Here is a 16,533-nt window from a genome sequence, read left to right on the forward strand (position 1 = left end):
GCTAATTTTTGTAGTAGAGATGGGGTTTCTCCACGTTGGGTCAGGCTGGTCTTGAACTCCGGACCTCAGGTGATCCTCCCACCTTGGCCACCCAAAGTGCTGGGAATACAGGCGTGAGCCACCGTGCCCAGCCATCGGCCTGATTTTCTTAACACGGCTCAGGGCTTTTTCGTTCCCTCCTGGTGGCATAATTCTGTCCCTGTCGTCCCAGCTCACCAGACACCTCTTCCTGGTGCTGACTCCACCAACTACAGTCGAAAAACGTGCTGTGTGCAAAGAGACTGCACCTTGTTCCTGAGGAACAGAGCCAGCTCTCGATTCTACATTATCTTGATGAGTTACACAGAAGTTTACTTGAGGCAGGAGGACCGTGAGACTAGCCTGGGCAGCACAGTGAGACTGGGTAGCTTTTTTTCTTTTTCTTTTTTTGTTTTTGATACGGAGTCTTGCTCTGTCACCCAGGCTGGAGTGCAGTGGCGTGACCTCAGCTCACTGCAAGCTCCTGCTCCCGGGTTCCAGCAATTCCCCTGCCTCGGCGTCCCGAGTAGCTGGGATTACAGGCGCACGCAACCACGCCCGGCTATTTACTTATTTATTTATTTTTTTTGGTATTTTTAGTAGAGACAGGGTTTCACAGCTTGGCCAGGTGGGCAGGCTGGTCTTGAACTCCTGACCTCGCGATCCAGCCTGGACCTCCCAAAGTGCTGGGATTACAGGCGTGAGCCACCGCGCCCAGCCGAGACTGCGTCTCTCTAAAAAGCAAAAACAAAAAGATGAGACCCTGTCTCCTATAAGGAAATGTTTAGACAGTAACCCAAAAGTAACTCCAAATGTCAGGGGTCCATCACGTGGAACCTCCTCCCGTGGCGAGCGTAGGCGGGAAGCACAGCTGAGCCGGCCCGTCCCGCCCACGCGAGAGGGATGTCAGGCTTCGCCTGCGGAATCGCCACCCCCGGGAGCCTCCGTCCCCAGCAAGGAACCAACAGGCCCTCGCGAAGCGAGCGTGGGAAGCGGCTTGGGCAGACACGGAACTTCGCCGTCCCCGGCTTCGGCTCCGCGGCACGAAGCCGCGTCTGGCGGCGAAGCGCGCGCACCGATTCGGAGCGCCCCGCAGGGTCCCCACGCCGCCTCCGAGCCGGACGTCAAGGGCACCGCCGACGGCAACCCTCCAAACCCGCCTAACGGGGGACGCAGGGAAGCCGGGCAGCTCGTCCAAGGCCGCCCCGCGGATAAATGCGAGTCCAGCCAGACCCCCCTCGGCCTCCGTTTCGCGGCGCCATCCGTGGGTTCTGGCCAACAGAAGACCCGACGTGCCGATGGCCGGGGAGACCCGCGTCGTCGGCCCGTCCCTGCCCCCAGGAGCCCCGGCGACGGCGGAGTCTCGCTGGGGCTCGAGCCCGAGCGGACCGACGGTGTCCCGGCCCAGGGCGGGAGGTGGCGACGGCCTCCAGACCCGCCCTCGCCGTCCGGCCGGCGGGGACCCTCGGCCCCGCGGCCTGCAGAGGCCGCCTGGGGCCCCTCACTCACCGGCCTGCCTCCCCGCACCCGGGATCCGAGGAGCGGAGCGAAGCGCCCGTGACGCCGCCAACGGGCCTGGCTCAGGCCGCTGCCATCTTTCTTGCGGGCGGGGGCGGTGCGAACGGGCGCGACCTCACTGCCGCGACGCCGGCACCACCATCTCTCCTTCGGGCGGAAGCGGTCGCGGGGCCGCTCCGAGGTCGACCAATGAGAAGGGCGCGCGAGGCCACGTGACGGCCGCTCCTGGCACCGCCGCGGCCGCCGATTGGTCGCCGGCCTCCGAGCGCCCGCGAGACTCGGCGTCTTCGGAAGGCGCCGGCGCGCTCCCGGGAGCGCCGTGCGCACGCGCACCGCCCCGAGCCGGCGGCGCCTGCGCATCCGCTCGCCCGGCCTGGGCCGCGGGCCCGGCGCGGGCGCCATGAAGCTGCTGCGGCGCGCGTGGCGGCGGCGGGCGGCGCTGGGCCTGGGCGCGCTGGTGCTGTGCGGGGCGGCGCTGCTCTACCTGGCGCGCTGCGCGTCCGAGCCCGGGGACCCCCGGGCGGCGCCGGGCCGCGGCCCCCAGCCCCCCGCGCCCGCGCGCGCCGCCGCCTTCCTGGCCGTGCTGGTGGCCAGCGCGCCCCGCGCCGCCGAGCGCCGCAGCGTGGTCCGCAGCACGTGGCTGGCGCGGCGCGGGGCCCCGGGCGACGTGTGGGCGCGCTTCGCCGTGGGCACCGCCGGCCTGGGCGCCGAGGAGCGGCGCGCCCTGGAGCGCGAGCAGGCGCGGCACGGGGACCTGCTGCTGCTGCCCGCGCTGCGCGACGCCTACGACAACCTCACGGCCAAGGTGCTGGCCATGCTGGCCTGGCTGGACGAGCACGTGGCCTTCGAGTTCGTGCTCAAGGCGGACGACGACTCCTTCGCGCGGCTGGACGCGCTGCTGGCGGAGCTGCGCGCCCGCGACCCCGCGCGCCGCCGCCGCCTCTACTGGGGCTTCTTCTCGGGCCGCGGGCGCGTCAAGCCCGGGGGCCGCTGGCGCGAGGCCGCCTGGCAGCTCTGCGACTACTACCTGCCCTACGCGCTGGGCGGCGGCTACGTGCTCTCGGCCGACCTGGTGCGCTACCTGCGCCTCAGCCGCGACTACCTGCGCGCCTGGCACAGCGAGGACGTGTCCGTGGGCGCCTGGCTGGCGCCGGTGGACGTGCAGCGCGAGCACGACCCGCGCTTCGACACCGAGTACCGCTCCCGCGGCTGCAGCAACCAGTACCTGGTGACGCACAAGCAGAGCCTGGAGGACATGCTGGAGAAGCACGCGACGCTGGCGCGGGAGGGCCGCCTGTGCAAGCGCGAGGTGCAGCTGCGCCTGTCCTACGTCTACGACTGGTCCGCGCCGCCCTCGCAGTGCTGCCAGAGGAGGGAGGGCATCCCCTGAGCCGCCAACGCCGCCCGGCCCTCTGGGCGCCCGCCTCACCCCGTTGCGCCGGGGGGCGCGCCTCGCCTGGGTCCCAGCGCCCCCGTCCCGCGGCCACGCCGGTGGTCGCTGCGTGCGTCTCGGCCCGCGATTGGGAGACCCCCTGGGGGTCGCCGGGACAGCGCGCCGTGTCCGGGGGAGGTGCCCCCCGTTCCTGGACCTCAGCGGGCCTGAGCCCGGCCGGCTGCACCCTGAGCCGCTGACCCCGTGCCGTCCCCGACCGGCGCGCTGGACTCCGTCTTCTGCGTCTCTTGTCAGTGGCGTTTCTCCCGTGTGCGTGTAAGACAGAGTGGTTTCACTTCGGTTCGCTTTAATGGTGTTTTGGTCTCTGTCTCTGTCCAGTGACTTCGTGGTAAATATAACTCGGTGTTCACTTGTGACTTATTTACTGTAAGTTTGTGTCGAAGTAAGTTTAAGTTGGCAGCGTGCTGGTCTCGGTGTTTTTTACATGATTTAAGGAAAGACTTTTATGTCAGAACTTGGCGTTTGTGGGTAATGCGTTTGTACCGCTCGTACTGTCAGCCCCGCGTGTGTTTGGAGAAACGCAGAACTTTAAAACTGGGCATTTATCTTTTCGGTTTACACGTCATTGTTTCTTTCTGAAGAGACTTTCCTCTTAAGGCTTCCCGTGGCCGCAGAGAGCCGGTGCTGCTTTGCCCGAGTCCCAGCAATCGAACCCTTGGGTGCTCAGGAGGCTTCCCAAATTCTGCCTCAAGAGAACCGGAGCAGCCGGCCCGCCTCACCACCTTCGTGCGTCCTGGGAAGCCGCCTCATTGACTGAGAAAAGTGAACACTGTAGTCCTTGCCAAAGTAAAATAAAGTGGCCCCAGGACAAGGGGTGACCATGAGCCCCAGAGTCCCACTGGGGTTTTGTGTCTGGAGAATCTGTGTGGTCCCCACTGTGGCCTTTGCTGTCCTACTTTGGGGCGGGATCCAGTCTGGATCGTTAGGGTCACGGTCAGGCTCAGGCCATGGGTTTGGGAGCAGGTTCGGGTTCTTTCTGTTTGCAGGAAGCAGTGGTCTCAAGGAGGAAAGAATGGGGTGGGGGGTGCTCTGTGCTCAGTGATGTGCACAGTGATCCTCCCACCCCAGGAGGCACGGGTCGGACCCCAGAGGCGTCCCTAGGTCAGGCATAAGAGTTCAAGCTCCAGTGAGCCACGTTGAATCTGGGACTGACGGCCTTGTGTGACCAGGATGGGGCCCTCCCCTCCCACGGGGGTCCCACACGAGCCCAGGGTCTGCCCATCACGGGTGTCGAGATCCCTGCCAGCCGATTTTACTGGGATGTCTCCTCTGAAGTTTGGAATTGCTGAGGACCTCACGGACAGTGGAGAGCAGGATTTGAACCAAGGGCTGGCCCTCCACACCTCGCCCTGCACTGCCCAGCTCTTCGTGCCTCCCCAGAGTTGCCCCGTGGAACGCACAGTGCAAATGCCCCAAACCCCCCCATAGAAAGAGTGTAAAAATCCCGTTTGCAACCACTTCTGACCTACAAAAATGGAAATGTAGTGTTTTTCAACCTCAGACATTAAATTTTAAATCAGAACAAAGCCTGCCCTGGGCTGACCCTCCCATCCGTGTGGTGGTGAACGGGTTCAGAGGACACGTGGGCTGACGGCCGGACCTGGACCTGGACCTGGGGCGGGGACTGGGGGCTTCCAGAGCCAGGGCAGCTGCAGCTCTCTGGCCTCACCTCGAACTTGCCCTGTGGATCTTCCCTGCTCGCTGGCGTCTCCCTGCCCCGTGGCCCCTCTAGATGGTGGACGTGCCGTGGCACCCCCTGCCCCAGGCTGAGCACGTGCAGCCCCCCACCCACCAACGTTCTCAGTTCCGGGAAACCAGGGCTGAACCAGGAGGCCCTTGGGAGACGGGAAGTCATCGAGTTCTATTTCCTGTGGGTACTTGGGATACAGGACAGCTGACTGTTCCCGAGCTCCACGATGTATCTCCAGGGGCCTGAGAGCCCGCCGTGGAGGGGACAGTGTTGGGGCTGGACAGGCACGGAGCAGCTGCACATGCACAGCCCCCAGGAGGCGCGTGGACGGCAGGGAAGGCAGGTCAAGCCAGGAGGGAGGGCTCTGGTCCCTTCCGGATCCCTCAGGAGGAGAGCACCCACCTCTGCCGTCCTCCTGGGGACCCTGGTCCTGCCCCTTTGCCCCCACCCGCTGGAGGCTGCCCCCTGACATCAGCTCCAGCTCTCTGGGCCGGCCCTGGGCACCCACAGGGCCTGTGGCCTGGGCAGTCGCCCCCAAGATGCAAAGCGCTGCTTGCTCCTGGGGGCACCCCCACCCCTGAGGCCTCCAGGCCTCCACCTGCCCCCTGTGCCTGGCTGGGATGGTGGGGTCGAGGCTCCTGTTCTGGACTGTTCCAAGCCCTAACAGCAGCTGCAGACTGACCTTGTTTGGAATTCAGGCCTCCGCAGGCGGAGTCACATTGAGCCGAGGCTGAGGTGGTCTTACTGCCATGTAACTGGCACCCCTATCAGAAAGAGAAGGCAGCTGTGTGGCCATGAAACCGGGACCCAGTCGACGCCTCTGAGGCCAAGGCTTGACGACTCACCCCCCAGGCAAGGAGGGGGAGGGGATCCGCCCACAGGTCTCTTCCCAGGACTTCTGGAGGGCGACCTCCAGGTCTCCCAGGGGAGACGCCGCCCCGTCCAGCAGCCCCGGGTGCCAGCCCAGCTCCCTGTGCCCGGGTCTGTTCGGTACTCCACGTGGGCAGGCGCTGCAGACACCCAGCACTGACGGGTCCAGATCTCCTCCTCCCGGGGCTCAGCACACACCCCGTGCCCGGCAGGCCTTTGCCTGTCCGGCCCCTGCCACCTGGGTAACCCCAGACTCTTCCACCCTCTTCCTGGCCGAGCCTGGTCTCAGAGTCCTCGGATCTAGGGGGCATGGCCCTCATGCTGCCCCGCCAGCCCCAGGCTCCCCAGCCGTGCCACCGTGAGACCAGCTGACAAGCAGACGGCTTGGGAGCCCTGGGGAGCAGGTGGCCACAGAGACGGGCGGCCTGGCCCTCCACACCCAGAGCAGGCCCCGGAGGGGAGAGGAAGCCCCTTGTTCACGCAAGGGCCCGCCAACAGCCAGTGAAAACGTTTCCAGCTCCACGGACTGGCTCTGTGGGGCCAGGGAGGGGCTCTTTCTCCTAGTTTCCTGCTCTGGGGTGAGCTGGCATCTCCCTCTCCCGCTGTGGGCCGAGGGGAAAGACTTCTGTGTCCCCATTGGCCTGTCCATCCCACAGGCCTGGCCAGTCTCGGGGGGCCTCAAAGAGGAGGTTTTAGAGGGGGCACAGCCCAAACCCCTGGGTCTCCCTGCACTCCCTGGGCCTCCCCTTGAGGGTCTCCACCCCGGATGCTCCCACAGCCCAGGAGCTGGAAGGCAGGCCACCCCAGCAAGCTGGCCTCTGCGTGCCCACACTCCTTTCCCTCAGACCTCCGCATCCCCAGACCTCACAGCCCCTCCCTCTGGCCTTCCTGCCCTCCACACCCTCCCTGCTGACCCTGTCCTGATGTCCATGCAGCACCCAGGAGGCCCACCACCCTGCACCGTGCCGGCGTGGTCAGAACCACCCCAGAAAAAGCACCGAGATCTGGCCCCACCCTGTCCTGGGCCTCATCTTCTCAGAGGGTCTCTCTGGGACCCACCCCCTCCTCCCTCCCCAAGGATCCGAGCCTCCCTCCTTGGGTTTCGCAGCAGAGGTAGACGGTGGATGAGGGGTCCGAGGAGCGGCTGCAGCTAGGGGGCTGAAGGGTGGTGGAGGTGGGAGGGGCAGGCATTCCTCCCCCTCCCAGCCTTGGCCTCTGCCCTGGTGGAGTTGCCCAGCGAGATGTGCAGCATGGCCTCGGGCCCTCTCCTTGGACTGGCGCTGGGGCATCCTGCTCCACAGGGGCCATCAATGCCGCAAAGCCCCTCAACTCAGCTGGCCGGGGTGCAAGACAGCACCCGCTGCTGAGAAGGCAGGGGTCGCAGGTGTGGCTCTGCTGGGACCTCCTCAGCTTCATCCTGCAGAGCAAACACCACAGGCAGCCTCGGACCCTCCAGGGCTGGCTGGGCAGGCAGGATAGGGGCCCAGGAGGCCCGCGGTCCTCTCCACTCCCCACGGACCCGGGGCCTGACCCAGCCCAGTGACCCAAGCAAAAGGAAACTCAAGGCCGGGCGCGGTGGCTCACGCCTGTAATCCCAGCACTTTGGGAGGCCGAGGCGGGTGGATCACGAGGTCGGGAGATCGAGACCATCCTGGTCAACATGGTGAAACCCCGTCTCTACTAAAAATACAAAAAATCAGCTGGGCATGGTGGCGCGTGCCTGTAATCCCAGCTACTCGGGAGGCTGAGGCAGGAGAATTGCCTGAACCCAGGAGGCGGAGGTTGCGGTGAGCCGAGATCGTGCCATTGCACTCCAGCCTGGGCAGCAGGAGCGAAACTCCGTCTCAAAAAAAAAAAAAAAAGGAAACTCAAGCCCCGGCCCCACCCTCTGGAGGCATCTGAAGGTCTCGGCAGGCCCAGCCTCCCCCGGGGGCTCTGCACCCGCAGCCACCCACCTCGGATGGAGAGGGAGTGATGATGGGCAGAGCCAGGCCCAAGTCCCCACTGGGTGACGGGGGGGTCACGGTGCCTCACCCTCCACCGCCTCTGCAGACCGGCCCCACCCCACCCTTCCGGCCCAGGCACCGGAACTCAGCCTAAAAGGTGCCTAACCCGAAGGCCTGAGTCCGGAGGCTCTGCCTCCTGCTGCGGAGGGGTGTCCTGCTCCGCCCACCCACCCCCCGTGTGGCAGGGAGAGGCCTGGCGGGTCGGGGGGCTGAGGGGTCTGTAGATACTTCCCTGCAGAGACCAAGGCGGGGTTTTCCCAGCCCTCCAGCCCCGGCCAGCCGTCACGCTTCATCACCCCACGTGAGGGCCGTGGGCGTGGGGTGGGTGGAAGGCCCCATGTCACGTGCATGACACACGGTGTTGCAACACAGATGTCATCACGCCGAGGCCCCGTGAGTCACTGCCCCAGAGCGGGGACTGCCCTGGCCTCCCAAACAAACACCCTTTGTCCCCAGGCCTCTGCTGCCAGGCCCACCTGTGTACCTGTCAGACGCCGGCGGCTCAGCAGGCACAGGCAGGTCCGGGCGTGTTCCCCGCTCCCAGACATGCTGCCACTCCAGGCTTAGGCCACGGGAGACCCCGGGGGACAGGCCCTGAGGTTGCCACAGCTCAGAGTGGTCTGAAGGGCAAACTGGCCAAGCCCAGCCCGCGAGCTATAGCCACAGGTCCCAGCTCTGCCCCCAGCTCCAGCCCCAGCTCTGCCCCCGGCTCCAGCCCCAGCGGCCTCCAGCATGGCAGGTCCCAGGGCAGCGCTCTGCAGGCAGGAAAGAAGCCTCCCAGGGGCTTCCCCTAAGGACAGCTCGCTGAGCAGCCCCTAGCTGAGGGTGGGAGGCCCCTCTCTGGACCCCCTCACCCAGTTTGGGGAGCCCCAAATGCCGGGGTGGCCATCACAGCTCTTTGGGCCCCCTGTTGACTGTCTGGTGTGACAGGCTCTGTGGCAGGACCAAGGCTTTGTGGCCTGGACCCCAGGAACTCTGCCCACGGCCACTCCGGGCACTGAGTATCAGGCTGAGGGCTCAGGCCCCAAGGCCCTGGCCAGCTGCCCTGGGTTTGCTCCGTGGGGGCCAAGCTGCTGACTCTGCAGAGAGTCCGGGCCCCAGGGCAGAGCCCCTCACAGACCCGAAGACACAGAGGCCATGCACCAGTCACAGGGACACACAACTCTCGACCTGGGTCAACACTGAGCACTGGGCAAACAGATACTTAAAAAGCAGCACAGGTGGCCCCCAGACGTCCCCCACACCCCCCAGGCCACGCTTGCCCCGAAACTCAGGTGACAGTGGTCAGGACCTGTGGTGCAGTCTGGGGCCCAGGACAGGCCACAGAAACAGGCTGAGGTTACTGCAGAGGCCGGCGGGCAGCCCAGGGGCCCTTGGAGCAGACCCCCTCTCAGCAGGGCAACAGGGATGGGGAGAGGGGGCGAAGTCAGATGCCAAAACTGGGTCCCACAGCGCCTGCCTGTCCTGGCTGCAGTGCCAGGGTCCATACCCAGGCACCCCCAGGGGCCAGGCCAGGGCGGCCGTATCCCCCACATGCCCAACAGTGGGGCCCTCGAGGCACCAAGAACGGATGGACAAGGGTGTCCACACCTGACCCACAGGGCCGGGCTGGGACCAGCCCTCCTCACAGCCAGGAGCCCCCACCACCGCCTCTCCCTGGCTCCTGCTGCCTCCCTTGAGGTGGCCGGTGCTCCTGGCCCCAAGAGACTTTCTAGCTGCCCTGAGCTGCCATCCACATTTCTGTCTGAGTTTAACACCAGGACAGCAGCATGGACTGGGAATACTGCTTCTGACCTCACCGAGGCAGCCCCGGGGCCGCCGTGCCAGGGCGGGCCGGGAAGGTGCAGGCATGGCCCCTCCCAGGACGGCCGGGAGGCCACAGCAGCAGCCTCCGACGTGCCCAGCCCCGGCCAGGGAGTTCACAGAAGCCAGGCAGGTGGCACCGGCGCCAGGATGCCCATCCCCCCCATTCAGCCCCTGCCCGGCCCCCACCCCAGCCCCCCCCATTCAGCCCCTGCCCGGCCCCCACCCCAGCCCCCACCCCAGCCCCCCTCCTTCAGCCCCCGCCCGGCCCCCACCCCTGCCCCGGCCCCCCCTCCCCATCTCCTTGTCTCTTGTCTCCCTCTCGCTTTCCGGGGCCCTGGGTCCCATTTTCAGCATCTCCATCTGTCATCACAGCTCCCCGCTCCGGGGCTGGGTGGGGTGAGGGACAGGCTGCCGCTGAAGGACCTGGAGGGCCCCCATTCCCAGATGGTGAGGCCAGGGTGGTGCTCCGAAGGGCCCGGCTGGGCTCTGCCTGATCCGGGGAGCCTGGTCCCAGCCCACTCTCGCCCAGGGCTGGGGAGCAGAGGGCAGGACGGGTGAGCGAGGCCCAGCCGGGCAGGGGAAGAGCCACTGAAAACTTGAAGCAAACAGGGGTGTTGCAGCCCTGGGTCTCACGCATACTAGGAGAGTGCAGGCCACACCGGGCCTCCTCAGGGCTCCAACACTGCCGTCCCCGCCACCCAGCTCCGGGACGTCCGGGCACAGCCTCTGTTTCCCCCGTGCGACAGGCAGCAGCCCTGCTCTCTGGAGGGGAACTGCGGAGCGCCGTGGCCAAGCAGGGCAGGGGCTGCAGAGGGGAGAGACCCTGAGCTCCGGGTCTGGGTCCCAGGGGCAGACCGTGCCCACCAAGGGGGTGCTGAGAGCAAAGAGGAGCCCCAAGCCTGGGCTTTTGCATCAAGGCTGGTATCCCGCACCCCACACCAGGGCTTCAAGACCCTTGAGGTGGTGCCAAAGCTGTTGACCTCCCCGCCACCCCACCTCCTGAATGGGACCCCAGAGTGGTGCCCATCGCCAGCCCTTGCCTGGCTGGACGTCCCCAGGCTGGTGGCCACAGCCTGGGCAAGTAAAGCAGAGGCCCTCCAGACAGCTGCAGCCCCTATGCCACCCTGGGGGCCCCAGGGAGAGAGGCGGGATGGGTCAGCAGCCAGGCCCACCCCCTGGGGCTTGGTGCCCACCCACACACCTTGCTTGTCCTGCCTCGATGCTCAGGTGCCAGCCCAGGCAGGTCCACGTCCCAGGGGAGGGGTAACAGCCGTGGACGCCAGCCTCCTCCAACCTCCCCGACCGCACCACCCACCAGGGGTCCTGAGGTGACGTCTCTGCAGCTCAGCAGAGGCCCTGACGTCCTGAGGCCAATTTGCTCTCTGGTCTGGGTTTGCCAGAGCCAAAATGGGGTGGGCGGGGGACGGGACCCAAATCCACAGGACCTGCCAGGAGGCAGCCGCATGGGAGTCGCACGCGGGGCCCACCAACCCTCCATGGGCAATTCTGGCGTCTGAGAGGCTGGTCCTTAGGGTGTGGCTGCCCCTGGGCCAGGCGGGGAGAAGCCTGCTGGTCCCACCCCTGCTCCACCTGGGTGCCCAGGGCACCCCATGGTCTGGGCCAACCTGAGCCCACAGGGGTGCCCTTCAGCTCCGCACACCTGTGGCGACCAGCACATGTGACCACACCGTCCCGGGTGTGGCCTGCACGCCCTCCCACACAGAGGCCCCCACATCCCCCCCCAGGATGCAGGCCTCCCGAGGGCCCAGAGCTGTGCTATGTCCCAACCTGGCAGCTTCCAGGGCCCCCAAAGGCTGGACAGGCCCGTGGACAGGCTGAGCAGGGCCTCCGCGGACAGTGGTCCCCATCCTCAGGGCCAACGCGGCGCCTGCAGGGCCCAGCCTCCCACCACCGCCACCCCAGGCCGCGCAGTCTGCCCCGAGGTTCTGTGGCCCAGAGTCCCAGCTTCCGGGCTTTGCGTGAGCAGCACCCTTCTGCCCCCACCCGGCCCCTCCCAAGACCTCAGCAGCCCGGCCTCCACCCCCACGGAAACATCCACGCAGCACACGAGGGTGGCAGCCAGCGTGGCGGCTCTTTATTGTGATGACCACAGGCACCCACGGGAAGATCCCCAAACTCCGGTGGCAGCTCCTCGCCCAGCCCCCCTCGGCACCCTCACGTGCCCGGGAGCAGTCCAGAGAAGCTGGAGCCCGCCTGGACGGTGAGCACAGCCAGTGGGAGGCACGGGGACGTCACCATGGTGGGCAGCCACACCCCAGCCCCTTGACGGGCAACGTCTGCCCTCCTGCCCTGTGCTAGGAGGTGCTGAGGCCCCAGAACTCTGCGCCCCGAGCACTCCCAAACCCTCTTGCTCACATCTGGCCCAGCCTCACACTCTGGCCCTCACGTCCCCGCGCTCACACACCCGCCCATCCTCAGACTCCCGCCCTCACCCCCCGCCCACCCTCACGCTCCCGTCCCCACCTCACCTGCAGCTGCAGCAGACCCTGCACCTGTGCTGTGAAGACCTTGCTGTTGCTCTCCAGGCCTGAGATGGTCTCCAGGGACCTGAACACAGCCCCGCATGGCAAGGCTGAGGCGTTGCAGGTCCATGGGGCCAAGACCCACCCCAGTGCCCAGAGACCCTGCGGGCCTGTGACCCCCCAGCCCAAGGGTGGTCCCCAGGGCTGTGCCTGGAGCGGGGGCTGAAGTCACTCACCTGTGGCGCTGGCACAGAGACTCAAGGCAGACGACACGCACGGCACCCCAGACCCGCGGCCGGGCCTTGCCCTGCAGCTCACTGTGGTCTGCGGAGACAGCCCTGGGGAGGGTGGCGCATGGGGGGTGGGGGTGGGGGCCGAGGGAGGGGCTTTGGGGCACCCGGCCCAGGACAGGCCCAGGAGTGGCTGCTGGGGCTGGGGAGGGTGGGCCTGAGGCCCAGAGTGTAGCAGGGACCCCACGCCCAGTCCAAGGCCCCCGTGGGCAGGGGGCAGCTCTCTAAGGGGACCCGTGCCCAGGGCCAGGCACCCCCGGGAAGCTCGGCCCCATCCGGCTCACCACGTGCAGGCAGGCATAGAACTGGAAGATGCCGGACGCAGGTGCCGTGAACCGACCCGAGGCCAGACTCAGACGGGAGCCTTGCAGGAAGGCGCCTTGGGTGGCAGGCTGAGGGCAGCGGGTGAGCAGCTGGCACCCCACAGACCCCTCCTGGGGAAAGTGCCTGCAGCCGACAGCCCCTCACTGGAGCAGGCCTTTCCTGCCGGCTGAAGGGCCCCCGCCGGGTGGACAGGCGGACTCTGGTGGAGCTGGGTGGTTTTCAGGCTGTGGGTGGGGCCTGGGGCCACTCTCACTGTGGGTGCCAACAGGCGGACCCTCCAGCCCACACCCAGGAGGAACCCCCTGCTTGGCCTGGGCATAAGGTGTGGTCTGGGACCCCAGGGCCTCCCAACCCTGACCCAAGGCAGCCCCTTGCCCTCCAAGCCCCCTCCAGACCTCCGACCCACCTGGGGCCCCACCCAGCTCCCTGACTCTGGACCGGGCTGGGCCCCAGGCCCCACCCACAGCCTGAAAACCACCCAGCTCCACCAGAGTCCGCCTGTCCACCCGGCGGGGGCCCTTCAGCCGGCAGGAAAGGCCTCGCCCACCAGCCTTGGGCCCACCCCCGGGGGCCACACGGGGTCCGGCAGCCCTGAGAACCGGTGCTCCATGGCCTCTGCGGGGAGGAGGGCACAGGCACCTCCGGACCCTGGGCAGTTCGGGGCGGCTGAGCTTTCAGCATCTCCTGAAACTCCCAGAGCAGGGTCTCTGGGTCATTTCTGCATCTGGAGGTCCTGGGGGGCACAAGAGGCCCCGCTGGGGGGAGACAGAAGACAACGGTGAGGGTCCCAGTGGGACCCCGTGGGAGGTAGCACCACACCCTGTCCAGGCTCACTGGCTTCGTGTCCCGGCCTCGGCACCGCTTCCTCAACGCGCCGGCGTCTGGCCATCGGACAAAGTTCAGCCATGTCCTGCGGACGTCTGAGAGCTCAGGTCCTGAGGCCTGGGAGGGCTGAAGGGACGGGACGGGACGGGACGGGACGCGGAGAGTGCACTGAGGCTGTGCCCTGTGGAAAGCTGGGAACCCCAGTGCAGACACAGGGAAGATGCCACAAGCCATCGCCGGCAGGAGAGACCAACAGCCGCCATGGGGGCCTCAGAAGCTGTCCCGATGCCGGGCACTGGCAGGGCAAGCATGCAGGGCTTCTGTGGACAAGCTGGACCCTGACGCCCTGAGCCCGGCCGGGCGCCTGGCCCTGGCTAGGGCAGGGATGGGGCCTTGTGGGGAAGACAGGAGAGAGTTTTCCACGGGCCTTACTGGGAGTCCCAGAGGCACCAGGCCAAGTGGCTCACAGCGGGGAAGGGGCATGGACCCTCCCTCCAAGGACTCCGTACCTTCCAGTTCACCCCACTCCTTGGGTTCAGAGCTGCCCCAAGAGCCTGCTGCCCTCTCCTCTCCAATCACCCCCTCTTAAGCCAGCCCAGCCCCCCACAGTCAGACGGAGCGTTAAGCGGGTGTGGGCTGGGGTAGCCTGGCCTGTAAGCTCCAACAAGTGCCAGGCTCCAACAGCAAGTGCGCGTCCTGGCCGGGAGAGAGCCCCTCCCCAGGGCAGGGCGAGCCAAGGGACCCTGGCCCACAGCAGAGTCCCATCCTGAGCTTGGCCTAGCCCCAAACACAGCAGGGCCAGGTTCTGAAGACGGCCTCGGCCTCCTGAGTGGACACAGCAGGGGGTCCTCCCAGTGGACCAGACAGGCTTCTACCATGGGAACGTGGGGGACAGGAGGGTGGGCACGTCCCCATCCCTGAACCGGGCCCACCTAGGGAAAAACAAGCCAAGACCATTCAAATGCACCCCCCACTTCTCACGCGCCCCCTATCTGCTGGCTCTCCTGGCGGCCTGCAACGTGCTGGAAGGACCTGGTGCCCTGGAGGGCGCGGGCATCAGCCTATCTGGAGAATGAGGGCCAGAGGCTGCAGAGGGCGGACCGCAGGAGAACCATCCCACCCCGGACACCTGGAGGGTCAGCCTGAGCACAAACCTGTAGCCCACACCCTTCCAGGGAGGCCTGGAGCAGCCCTGGGCAGGGGCGCCCCTCCCTTCCCTGGGACTGGCCGAGTGCTGAGGACCCCTCCACCGCCCCACCCCTGCCAGCAATGCCAGCCTGGCCCTCACGCCGGGAACCAGCCCACTCTTCCTGAGCTGGCAGAGCCACGGCCTCAAGGCCTCAACCCTCCTCAGCCTGCCCATCTGGGAAATGGGGCCGTGGGGGCTGGGAGGCAGCCGGGCTGGCTGCCGCAGAGGCGCCCTTGGGAGGAGGGAAGCCAGCACCAAAGGCGTGAGGGCTGCAGGCAGGGGTTGGTCTGGTGACTGCGGCTCCCCTCCCAGTCCTGGGGCCCGACGGCAGCAGCTGGAGACCATCGGGGGACCCTTGGCAGGAGGGGAAACCCAGGGTTGAGGTGGGCTCAGGGCCTTCTGCCTCTGCGAGGATGCCTGGTCAGGCTGGGGCATGCAAGAGGGGGTGCTGGCTACACAGGACCCCCAAAAGCACAAGCAACAGGCTTGCCGCGGTGTCTCCAGCCACAGGAGTTACGGGTCGCTGGGCTCTCAGGGGGTCTGGTGAACCATCTAACAAGCTGCCGACCCCTCCTCACCCCCACCCCGAAATCAGCAATTACAGCCAATAGCAACAGGTTGCTCAGGACAGGCCCAGGCCTCAAACGGCCAACTGCAGCCCCCAACCCCTGCGGGAAGCCCCCTTCGCCAACCCACCCCAGACAGCGGGGGGCCAGTTCCTGGCCGCAGGGGAGGAGAGGGCTTCCCAGAGGCTGGCAGGGCGGGCTGCAGCAGACCCCATGACAGGACCCATGGCCAAGGCCTGGAGGAGCAACAGGGCCTGCTCAGGGGGGACCACAGCCTACAGCCGAAGCTCCAAGCGACCACAAGTCCCCCGACGGCCGCACCCACATGCGTCCAGGCCGCCTACCTTAGGGGCCTCCGGCATTCCCTGGCAGGAAGACGCAGTGGCGGTGGCGGTGGGGGGATCCCCGCGCTGGCTGGGCTGCCGCGTCCTCTTGGCCTCCCGCCGGGCCCCAACACCCCCAAGCAGAGCGAGCCAGAGGAGGGCCATGACCACGGCCCGGGCCCAGCGCCGCATGGCTCCGTCCTGCGGCGAGTCCCCGCGCCAGGACGCAGTCCTAGGGGCAGCCGGCGCTCAGAGCCCCCCGAGCAGGGACGAGGCCCAGGGGCACGTCCAGCCTGCGCTGCTGCATGTCTGCAGGGATGTGCCCAGATCTGCAGCGCGACGGCCCTGCTCAGGTCCCAGTGCCGCAACCCTCTAGCCTGCTCACTCCACCGCCAGATAAACCCTCCCCTCCCCCCTCCCCTCCGCTCCTCCCCAGACCTTCCGGGCTCCAAGGGGAGGGCTCACGGGCTCACACTCAGATGAGCTGCCGTGGCGGAGATGAGGCGGAGACCCCCTCACCTCCACCTCCATTCCTTGCCTCCCCTCCCCAGACCCCACCCTGGCCCTCCCCCCTTCCCCAAAGGTCCGCCTCATGCGGGGAACGTGAAGACAGCTGACTCCTCACCCTCCCTCCCAGCTGAACTCAACTGGCCTCCCGCACCTGCCTCTGCAGCCAGCCACCAGCAGCAAGTGTCCAAGGGCTCCCCGGTAGCTGCAGCCACCAGCCATGGACAGAGCCCAGCCCCTTCCCACAACTCCTCACCCAGGCCCTGCCGGTGCGCTGCCCTCACAGCCCAGCCCAGGGTCCTGGGGATGCTGGCCGGCCTGGCTGGAAAGGCAGGGCCCTGAGTTACAGCCTGGGTCAGGTGACGCCAGGTCAAGGCAACAGGCCCCTTGGGCCCAGTGGCTGGGGGAAGGGGGTAGCCAGATGGGGCTGGAAGAACCCCCAGCCGCTGGTCCGGGCTGAGGCCAAGAGTAGCCCCCAAATTAACAAGAAGTTCAATGTGCCGGCCCTGATGGACAGCTTGGAACACTCCAGACCCCCCCCTCATTTGCCAGACACAAGGGCAGCCACACTGAGACCCCAGCCCCAGGCCACATCCACAGGCAGAGCCACCGGAGACCAGGCTGGGATGGGGATGATGCTTGGGAACCTGCCAGGGACCCTGGCT

General features: G+C 66.9%; 3 protein-coding genes across 3 annotated transcripts in view; 1 reads left to right on the top strand and 2 right to left on the bottom strand.

Moving 5' to 3' along the window:
* SDF4 (stromal cell derived factor 4) overlaps positions 1–1,665 on the bottom strand; it is a 43,799-nt gene extending 42,134 nt beyond the window's left edge. The window contains 1 exon segment of the mRNA XM_032262001.1: positions 1,528–1,665. The gene's annotated coding sequence lies outside the window, so the exon portion shown is untranslated.
* Positions 1–15,814, bottom strand: part of C1QTNF12 (C1q and TNF related 12) — a 16,553-nt gene extending 739 nt beyond the window's left edge. The window contains 9 exon segments of the mRNA XM_032262003.1: positions 11,851–11,929; positions 12,081–12,170; positions 12,420–12,526; positions 12,923–12,990; positions 12,993–13,073; positions 13,106–13,168; positions 13,171–13,213; positions 13,293–13,409; positions 15,383–15,814. Coding sequence (XP_032117894.1) covers positions 11,851–11,929; positions 12,081–12,170; positions 12,420–12,526; positions 12,923–12,990; positions 12,993–13,073; positions 13,106–13,168; positions 13,171–13,213; positions 13,293–13,409; positions 15,383–15,553 — 819 coding nt within the window. The 5' untranslated portion in view covers positions 15,554–15,814.
* B3GALT6 (beta-1,3-galactosyltransferase 6) lies at positions 1,882–4,515 on the top strand. Its single transcript, XM_032262049.1, has one exon. It carries the CDS (start codon positions 1,937–1,939, stop codon positions 2,924–2,926), a length of 990 nt encoding a protein of 329 aa, XP_032117940.1. The 5' UTR covers positions 1,882–1,936; the 3' UTR covers positions 2,927–4,515.
* Positions 15,815–16,533: the final 719 nt, after the last annotated feature.

The sequence above is a fragment of the Sapajus apella genome, unplaced genomic scaffold (genome assembly GCF_009761245.1).
Source record: "Sapajus apella isolate SASKATOON/1434 unplaced genomic scaffold, GSC_monkey_1.0 scaffold127, whole genome shotgun sequence".
NCBI classification, from domain to species: Eukaryota; Metazoa; Chordata; class Mammalia; order Primates; family Cebidae; genus Sapajus; species Sapajus apella.